At 47.2% G+C, this 10,118-nt stretch overlaps 2 protein-coding genes across 2 annotated transcripts in view; one reads left to right on the top strand and one right to left on the bottom strand.

Moving 5' to 3' along the window:
• Positions 1-5,064: 5,064 nt before the first annotated feature.
• PDZD11 (PDZ domain containing 11) lies at positions 5,065-9,052 on the bottom strand. Its single transcript, XM_047092525.1, has 8 exons — positions 8,951-9,052; positions 8,685-8,817; positions 7,549-7,648; positions 7,016-7,099; positions 6,687-6,743; positions 6,294-6,392; positions 5,767-5,827; positions 5,065-5,607 (listed from the first exon to the last, which is right to left on the bottom strand). The coding sequence occupies exons 2-8, from the start codon at positions 8,738-8,740 to the stop codon at positions 5,573-5,575; spliced, it is 492 nt and encodes a 163-aa protein (XP_046948481.1). The 5' UTR covers positions 8,741-8,817; positions 8,951-9,052; the 3' UTR covers positions 5,065-5,572.
• KIF4A (kinesin family member 4A) overlaps positions 8,994-10,118 on the top strand; it is a 122,435-nt gene continuing 121,310 nt past the window's right edge. The window contains exons 1-2 of the mRNA XM_047092524.1: positions 8,994-9,129; positions 9,245-9,359. Coding sequence (XP_046948480.1) covers positions 9,010-9,129; positions 9,245-9,359 — 235 coding nt within the window. The 5' untranslated portion in view covers positions 8,994-9,009. The remainder of the gene's footprint in view (positions 9,130-9,244; positions 9,360-10,118) is intronic.

Raw genomic sequence — 10,118 nt, 5'->3', positions numbered from 1 at the left:
GCACCAAGCTCTGGTGCCTCTGTGTGGGAGCCCTACTGTAACGCTCTAATAAATCAGCTTGTCCAAGACATACCTGGCGATATCTTTGGTATTTCCTTCTCCGGGAGGGTAACGGCACTAGAGAACAGCACTTTCTGCCCCTGTCAGTGAGTAGGTTACTCTGTAGCGTGTGCTTTTCCCCTAAAAGACCCCCGACTTTCCTCTGCCAGGGCTACCCACCTCCGTGGGTCCTTCAACTCTCCCTCAGGGCCCTGGCCATCCCTACCCCAGCGCTACCACTGCAGCACCCTACTACCTCACTCTGGTGATCACCGATCTCTCCTCCCCGAGCCGAGCCGCAAGAGCTGTGGGCGTGGCCATGCTCCCAGGCCCTAGGCAGCGCCTAAGGCGAAGAGCAGCGGTTGGACTGAGAGCTCTGTGTGATGTCTCTCACCACTCTCACAGGCGAGGCCCACAGGGAAGCCAGAGGCTTCTCCTGGAAACCACTGAGACAGTCTCTGCACAAATCTGGGGGAGCAGAGAAGGGAGGGGGATATCTGGTTGGGCTTTGGAGATCGGGAGGTGTGACGGTACTGTACAGTATGGAACGTGGGGGAGAGTCAGGGAAACCAATTTCCTCCTCCTCGCTCAGGGTGATGGTTGGCCTACTTACCTACCACACAGTGGGGAGGATACCGCTCATCCTCCCCACTCGGGGCACGTACTACATACAGCTTCAACTGCGCCTGCCAGGTGAGCTCACCACCAAGGCATCACTCAATAATTTTTAAATGTTTATTTATTTCTAGAGACAGAGAGAGAGCGCAAGCGGGGTTGGGACGGAGAGAGGGAGACAAAAGTCTCAAGCAGGCTCCAGGGTCTGAGCTGTCAGTACAGAGCCGGATGTGGGGCTCCAACTGTGAGATTCTGACCTGAGCTGAAGTCGGAAGCCTAACCGACTGAGCCACCCAGGTGCCCCTCACACAATACATTTTTGCCCACTCCTCAGCCAGTTGACCTAGGGAATCTTCTCAGTTATCTATTGTAAGCACTGAGAAGCTGAGCCAGGACAACCTTCTCAAGGGCCATTCTCCACTTCTGGTTCTGAGACTACCTGGTATTGGAAGTAGAGGGGTTGAGTATCTGATTCTCATTTGCAGGCAATCATTGGAATTGATTTCCTGTCTAAGATCAAGTACTTGGGAGGACAAATAGTGAATGTTTACTCTCATATCACTAACCTCAACCTCTTAGGCCTATTCATAACAGTAGAGTAGCACCAGCCTAGATTATCTGTGGATAAAGAAGGGGAAGACAAGGGGCATCTGTGTGGCTTAGTTCATTAAGCATCCTGCTCTTGACTTTGGCTCAGGTCATGATCTCGTTTCATGGGTTGGAGGCCCACGTCCAGCTCTGCACTGACAGCTCAAAGCCTGCTTGGGATTCTCTCTGCCCCTCTCCCACTCATGCGCTCTGTATCTCTCTTAAAAAATAAACTTAAAAAAATTAAGGGGAAGAAAAATATGAAGCTTCCCCAAATTACCAAACCCTGCTTTGTTTTCTCTGCCTTCATCTAATCTCCACCTATAACAAAATCCAAGAGGCTTTGAATCCTTAAATCTGCTGCTCTATAGGGTCTTCCTTAATCAAAACAGTATATTGAGATTAGACCTGTGCAAGGATGGTAGGCCACTTGGTTTGTGGCCATAGCAGCCACCTTTAAGGGACCTTGTTCCCTTGGTTCTTTTTATTTTTCCTTTATTAAGTTCTAGCCTTTAAAAAGCAAGTGTCTTTCCTTTCTAGACATTTTCTTATGCAGGTTCAGCTGCTGCTATGGGACACAGCTGGCCAGGAGTGCTCTTGAAGCCTAAATTCCTAGCTACATACATGGTTCGACTATGGCTGTGGCTGTCTAGGACATCACGACTGTTATGGCATGTTTTATTTGAAAAAGGGATTGAGGGAAACAATAGGAAGGTTGGTAAGACTAGCAGAGTGGAAGTGCAAGAACATTATTCTCTCTAAACCTTTACTAAATGTTTCAACTCTCCACAACAGTCTTGTAGACATCAATGCTTTAAAGGAGACACATAAGTGGGTACAAGATGTATGCACAGAAAGAGATGATGACATCATCATCGTGTTAGTGGGTAACATTGATCTGAACAACAAAAGGTAAGGTATAACTACAACTTCTGGCACACCTAGGGTTCCATCTCTATGGGGAGGGTCTACTGTGCTGTATTGACATGGAAGGAGTTACCAGTTTCAGGGACCAGAAAGATGATGGGTTGAAGGCTTCTATGGTTCCTGTCCTGGGGAGGCATCATTATACCTCAGAAGGATCTATCTGTATCCACTTTGAGTTACCACTTACTGCTATCTGGTCCCTTACATCAGTTCTCATTTGTGCAGACAAATCTCTGCAGACAATGGGAAGGAAAAATCCAGAGACCTCAATGGGATGTTTGACACCAGTGCCAACACTGGTAACAACGTAAAATATGTAATACCCATTTCCCTTTATAATACTTCTGTTGCACTCTTAGCTCTAGCTAACCCCCCCTCCCCCCCCCCACTGCTTACTCTTTTGGATAACCTTGGCTTGTCCTATCCTGGGGTTGGTATAAGGGTCATTTTCCCATCATGCAGTACAAAGGCCTGGGATTGTCTCTGAACCTGGACTTTCACATACACACACACAGCTATTCTAGCACATGGCTTCTGCCCTTCTATCTAGAATTCATTTCCACTGAAGGAAGAGGAGTATCCTTTCTCCCAGCTTTGCTGGGACAGGGAGTATAAAGCAGAGAAGGCAAACCCTTTGCTGAATTGATGGCCAGGCCTATTTAAGGGAAAATGGGACTAACCAAAAGTAGCTCCCTGGTTTGCCTTCAAGCAACAGACGTAAGATCAGAATTCCTCTTCTGGGTCTCCTAGCAGCTTCCCTGGGAATAGTTGAGATTTGACCCCAGTCACATTACTCTTACCTTAACACACACCTCAGTGGTTGAAATCCAACTGGAGCCCTCCATGGAGTCAGGCATCAAAATCTATTGCTCCTTTTCATAACTTAGTCTCTGCCTAATTTGATTAATTTATTCATTTGGGCTTCCCAGTAATCCATCCCCGCCCCTCAAACTTACAGTTTAAATACCTGGATACTTACTAAGCTTTCATACAATTCCTGAACTTAGGAGCACAACAAACCCTGAATGGTGCCTTGGTGGCTCAGTCGGTTGAGCGTCCTACTCTTGATTTTAGCTACGGTCATGATCCCAGTGTTATGGGATCAAGCCCCACATCAGGCTCCACACTGAGCATGAAGCCTGCTTGAGATTCTCTCTTTCTTCCTCTCTCCCATTTCCCCCGCTCATGCTCTTTCTCTAAAATAAAATTAAAACAAAACAAAACAAAACAAAACAAAACCCCTGAAAATGCTATCATTCTTTCTTGACTGCTTCTTGCAGCTATGGGGTGGAAAGTTCTTGCAGGGCCCAGGAACCCCACCTTACTTTCTCTTACTGCTCAAAGGTATCTATAGGGGATGCAGGTCTACAACAGCTGGGATACCTCAAAGGCCAATACAGTTCATTCCCCACTGTTTTCTTATCTACACCCTCAATAAATGACTGGTCTTTTTGCCTCAGCCTGTTATTGCTCATGTCTTCTCCACACTATACCTGTACCTTTACAATGCAACTACATCATGCTAGTGTACCAACAAAGAACCATTCCAAGTATTCAAAGTGAGAACCAATTTAGGGCAGAAGGCTTTTTGCCTCTTAGGCTCATGGCACCTTGCTGGGACTTTTTACCACGTTTACCACACTTCTTAGATGAGTTGTCTTAAAACCTGTTCACCACAGAGGCACCTGGGTGGCTCAGTTGGTTAAGCGTCCGACTTCAGCTCAGGTCATTTTCTCACCGCTGGTGAGTTTGAGCCCCATGTTGGGCTCTGCGCTGACAGCTCAGAGCCTGGAGCCTGCTTCCAATTCTGTGTCTCCTTCTCTCTCTGCCCCTCTCCCACTCATGCTCTCTTTCTCTCAAAAATAAATAAACGGTAAAAAAAAAACCCATTCACCACAGGGAGAGTCAGGGAGAGTCTTGGACCTCAACATTCAGTAGACTCACTCAGCCAATATGCCTTTGTACAAGTATCTGAGCCTCCAGTTTTTCAGATGGCCACTGGGGGGCAGCACAGCAAATAGGAGCATAGAATAGGAGTGGGATTTCGGAAGAAGCAGACAGCTAATAATTCTACCTTCAGTTCTACTCATTAGAATGTTGCTACTTGACAATAGCGCATAGTAAAGCTGAGATGGGATTTATAGAACAAGCCAGAAACTCCTCATAGAGATATACTATTTAGGACTGTTTCCCATATTTGAAGATTTAAAAGTTCAGATTTCCAAGTTCCACCTCAGATCAACAAAATCACTCCCAAGGGAAGGGCCTGGAAATACATAATTAAGCTTCCCAGGCTTCTTTCAAGGCAAATTTGGGACTTTCATTATGGAGTACTTCACCCCATATCTCATTAGAAAACTTTGTTCTGAATGGGTATTTTAAACATGCCAACGGAAACGGCATAAGGTGTGGCCTGGAATCTCTAACAACGGACTGGCAACAAAGAACATGGAAGGTTATTTGGAGGCTGGAGTAAAGAAGACAAGGAGGTCAACAGTACCATTCAACCTACAAGGTGGAAATTGGGAACCAATTTCTTACTGCTGTCCCTGAAAGCAATGCATCCAAACCTCCCCCTTCATTTGTGTACCAGATCCAAGAATCTGGGGAAGGAGAAGATAATGACATTAATACCATCCTCAGCAGAGAAACGTCCAAAGCTCATGAGGGAAGGGGCGCTGCTTCCTCCAGTACCCCTAACCCTATACCATTCCTCAGTTACACTGAAGGTAAGGTTTCCGGGCCTCCCTAATGGACTGGCCAGATAGAGATGGTTGTGAAGTAGGTATAGTGTTGCTGTTACTTGCATTGGTTTTCCTCTCTTTGGAAGAACTTTTGTTTTGGACTCAATAGCATTGCAAACCCAGTCAGTATCATCCAAAAGTCAAACCAGCATTTCCTCAGCATTGCCTTTTACTTTTTTTGGCAGAGGATGGGGCAGGGGGAACAGTCCCAGGGAGTCTCCAGAGTGTATGAGACTGGTAGTGCAAGGATGGGATGAGATGGCCAGGTAGATGAAGTGGAAGGCCCCCGAGATTCTTTTTTCTTTTGGTTTCTATATGCTAATGAAAACGATATGACTTATGCATAATTGTCTCGCACATGGTATTCAATAAACGTCAGTTGCCTTTTCTAGCGGGATTCTCCACAGGCTATACCTAGGTACCATCATCGTTCTTTCAGGGAATGAAGCTTATCTGGAACACTAGGGAACAAAAACTGCAGTACAGTTTGGGTAATGCAGATGGCTAGCTGGTTTGGGGCAGGGCGTCATTGTGTCCCCATCCTCCCCACTCTGCTCTGCCAGGGTGGGGCCAAGACTAGAGTTTCCCAAGAGGCTTCCCTGAGGCCTAGTCAACTTATCCTAGAAGATTCAATGTGGAGGGCTATGGGCTGCAACTCTCTAGTGCACAGTCCTCTCTTTTTGGCGATGATAATCTGAGGAAAAGAAGAAAGGAAAGGAAGGAACGAGTAGGTTATTTATAGGCCTGAGCTCCCAAGTCCCCTTCCCCAACTTGTGGGGCCTTTAGTAATCAGTATTTGAAGAGTTCCTACCCAGGGCCCTGCCAGTTAAGTAAAAAAGAGAGTGGCACTTACTGTAAGGAAAGAAGCGGACACGCATGCTGATTTCACGGGCTGTCTTCAGGATCTCAACAGCCTGGAAGGAACACAGCAGCTTGTACAAATGAAGAGATATGACCCAGGACAGTATCATAACAGGAGAAAGTTGGCCACTCCAACCTTCTGGGTCACTAATAGCTGCTTCTTCCTAGTATACTTCATCAGCAGAGATTCCTTCCTTTTTTAAAAGTTTATTTATTTTAAGAGAGAGAAAGCGTGAGTAGGAGATGGGTAGAAAGAGAGAGAGAGAGAGAGAGAGAAAGAGAGAGAGAGAAAAGAATCCCAAGCAGGCTCCACACTGTCCGCACAGAACCCAACACAGGGCTCAAACTCACAAACCGCAATATCATGACCCATGCCGAAGTCGGATGCTTAACCGACTGAGCCACCCAGGCACCCCAGCAGAGCTTCCTTCTGATCAAGTTACAGATCAGTCTAATCCTGTCCAACCTTCCTACCGGGGATGGCTTCTTGCCTCACCACAGCACAAATGCTGTGCTCACCTTGCTGTGCTCAATATCTTGGAAATCCACATCATTCACAGCTAGGACTTGGTCCCCTTCCTGAAGTCCTGCTCGATGTGCATCAGAGTCAGGAATTACCTGTTTGTTGGTAAGGAGAGAATATGTAAGATTGAGGTGACATCATTTCAAAGGCTGTAATTAAAATTAAGTGCTCTTCAAATGTAAGGTGCTATTGTTTTTGTGTGTGTGACAGTGTAGGGAAACAGGGTTTGCTGGGTGAGAAGTTTTAAATGGGAAAGGGTGTCCCCATTATGCACCTTCTGTAAGTCTACTGAATCATCCTTCTCCCAGGCTTTAGGACATCAGGATTCTGCATTCTGATAACTTTAACAAAGGGAAGTAGCAATATGGTCGCTTACCAGGCACACATACCTTGGAGATAAAGATGCCTAGCTGGGAGGCCTTTCCTCCTCGGATATTAAATCCCAACTGTAAGGGCACAAAAAGGGGAGGTGACTCAATATAGACCACAAACACAAAAACATCTAATAGCGTAACTATACATGATAGCTTGGCTTACGTGTTCCTTCCTCAGAGAGAAGTCGAAGTTGTGGAAGTGGTATCTCAGATTTTCTGCCCATTAGAAAGTTTCCTTACCTCCCTACCAGATTTACCATCCATCTCCTCAACCACTGTCAACTTCTGGGCCTGGTACAGACAGAGCTAGCCTGGAATAAGACTCAACTGTTCCATAAGCTCACCTGAGCTCCAGGGGGCTTCTTCAGTGTGACGATTCGGGGAAGAAACTGGGTCAACTCATTGTTGTAGTCTGGGTGGTATACCCTCTGCAAGACATAGCAACCACAGAAATCTTACTACCAGCCTTAGATTTTACACTCACCTTCATCTTGAATATAAATGTATCACCCTGAAGTCAGGAAAAGGTGTGGTCGTGGACTCAGTTTTAAGTAAAACAGATAACACTGTCTAAATGGGTAGATGGATAGCACGGGGAAATGTCAACAGCCCAGTAGCTCCCCATCTCTTTACCTTGACAAGATAGAAACTAAGGCTCTGAATTTCCAGAATTCTCTGGTGTGAATGAACTGTGACAGGACAATAACATAAGAAGTCCCCAATGGACCCAGTTGCTCAGAATCCAACTTCTGGGTCCCCTGGCTACAACAAAGGCTAGAATTCACTCTCCACTGAGCTTTTTTCTAACCCCAGCATCCTACCTTTCATATATCATCTCATGCCCAAAGGGATAAACCCCCTACTCAAGCATTCCCACCTCATGAGGAGGAATCCATGCCGGGGGATTCTCATAAGCAGGCAGGAAAACCACCGGGTAGTCATCATAAGGAATCCGGCTGTCCATCTCCAGCAAAGCCCTGAATGGAAGGAAGGGTGACTCAAAGCTGATAAAAACGGTTCAAAAAGCAGGGGCACTTGGGTGTCTCAGTCAATTAAGCTTCCCACTTTGGCTCAGATCACGACCTCATGGTTTGAGTTCGAGCCCCGCGTTGGGCTCTGTGCTGACAGCTCAGAGCCTGGAGCCTGCTTCGGATTCTGTGTCTCCCTCTCTGTCTCTGCTCCTCCCCCGCTTGTGCTCTCTCTCGTTCTCAGAAACGAATAAACATTAAAAAAAAAAAGCTTCAAAAAGCAGACCAGCAAGCTCCAGAAAACAACCCCAATCCGTCCCAAGGCTGTTGGTCTATGAACTCAGCCCACTTCTAGGTGATAAAGATTGAGAGAGAGAAGGAAGAAAAAAGATGGAAGAAAACTTTTAACTTTGCTTAAGATCTGGATGCCAAGCAACTGGTTAGGTAATCCATAGAGATGATCTCACAACAATACTGCAAATAAATGTTACCATCTTCATTCTAGAGAACAGGAAATCGGGAGCATCTAAAAAGATCTGTCTATTCTCGGAGTCCAAGGGAGGGCTGACTCCAACTGTCCACAGGGGCTCGGGGCAGGGCACCGCCCCCACATTCCCTACATGTGATCAGTAATGGTGGGGGTCCCCAGATCGAGCCTTCCTTCACCACCAGCCACCTTCCAGGTCCCCGCCCCGCATCCTGCCTGAGTCTCATGCACACGACGCGCAAATGCCGTACCACCTCACCCACCCGCAGGCCTCCAGAACTTCAGCCTCCGCTCGCCGCCAATTCACTCTGGAAGCCGGAAGCGGATGCTCAGATGGGTCGGAAAGGGCGGGATCAGGGTGCGGCGCGCAGGCCCGCCCCTTCCCAACGCGTCTTTCTGCGCGCGCCGACGTGTGCGCTGTGCCCGCAAGCTGTCTGTGCTTCGATTGGCTGGCGTCTCAGGGACCGATTTGAAACTTGGCGGTTAAAGCTCCGGCTGAGATAGGGCGGCGGGAGATCGGGGAAGGGACGTTTAGTTTGGTGAGTGAAGGGGGCACACCTTAGCTCAGGATCTGCCTTTCCTGGTACCGTGGGGCTTTGGTTCTTTGTCGTCATCTCCGCCGGGGGCTTTCCTTTTCATTTCAGACTCCACTTCGCTCTCTTCAGAGTGTCGGGCTGACGGGCTGCCCTGTCTGAGGGACAGTGACTTTCCTGAGGCAGCAATCCCCCCTGGGATGGGGAGGCTGCCGCCGCTTCTGCTGAGTTCCGTAACCAATCCATCCCACCCTCCGAGGAGGACTGGAACTCCCACCCCTCCTGACCTACCAAAATTCATCAGCAAGTGTCTTCTTTTCTCCCCTCAGAGACGGTGCTGCGGTAGGATCATGAAGGAAGAGGTGAAGGGAATTCCAGTAAGAGTGGCATTGCGATGTCGCCCTCTGGTCCCCAAAGAGATTAGTGAGGGCTGCCAGATGTGCCTTTCCTTCGTACCCGGGGAGCCACAGGTGCGTAGGCGAGTCCTGGGCTGGCCTCTGAACAGCTGGGGCCAAATGGCAGTGAGGGGCGTGGTCTTGCCTTTCATTTTTTTTTTTCTTACTCCTTGTTCTTTGCCTTCTCTAGGTGGTGGTTGGTACTGACAAATCCTTTACCTACGATTTTGTGTTTGACCCCTCTACTGAACAGGAAGAAGTCTTCAATACAGCAGTAGCACCACTCATAAAAGGCGTATTTAAAGGTGAGGCTATGTAATTCTTCTACTCCTCGAGCGTGTATTGTGTCAGGCACTGTGCCTCGGTGCTGCAAATGTAGGAACAAATGAAACATGAGCCCTGCCTTCAAAAGCCCACAGCCTAGGAACTAACCCAGTGTCATTTGTGAAAGTCTGTATGCTTGAAAGTAGTTTGATACTGTATTTGTTGTAGGTGGTTCTGCTCATCTTTGCCTTGTATATACATTTTTTGTTTGTTTGTCCTGGAACTCCATTAGATTCTAAGTTCTTTTATGGGTGCTGAAGATGATCGGTATGCCAACCTACTTAAGGCCCAGGTACTGCAAAGCCTGTTGAGGGATTCAGAGAAAGATCGTATAGCTTCCAGGCCCTGGAGGAGTTCAAAGTCCAGGAGTAGGAGTGGAAGTGGATGACTACATACATAATTTTAAATACATAAAAAATTTTAACCTTTTTGCACTTACCTTTAAGAAAAGACACTTTATTTTATTTTAATATTTATTTACATTTGAATTTTGAGAGAGCACAAGTCGGGGAGGGGCAGAGAGAGACACACACACACAGAATCCAAAGCAGGCTCCAGGCTCTGAGCTGTCAGCACAGAGCCTGATGTGGGGCTTGAACTCACCAACTGTGAGATCATGACCTGAGTGGAAGCCGGACGCTTAACTGAGTGAGCCACCCAGGCACTCCTAAGAAAAGACATTTTAAAAGTTAAAAATGCACGATAGACTCAATCCTGCTATAGAAGTAGCACTGTATTCA

The sequence above is a fragment of the Lynx rufus genome, unplaced genomic scaffold (genome assembly GCF_022079265.1).
Source record: "Lynx rufus isolate CCGP_SWC_20201006 ecotype Redwood Valley unplaced genomic scaffold, mLynRuf1.p SCAF_30, whole genome shotgun sequence".
In the NCBI taxonomy this organism is placed as follows: Eukaryota; Metazoa; Chordata; class Mammalia; order Carnivora; family Felidae; genus Lynx; species Lynx rufus.
This window is presented reverse-complemented; position numbering and strand designations above follow the sequence as displayed.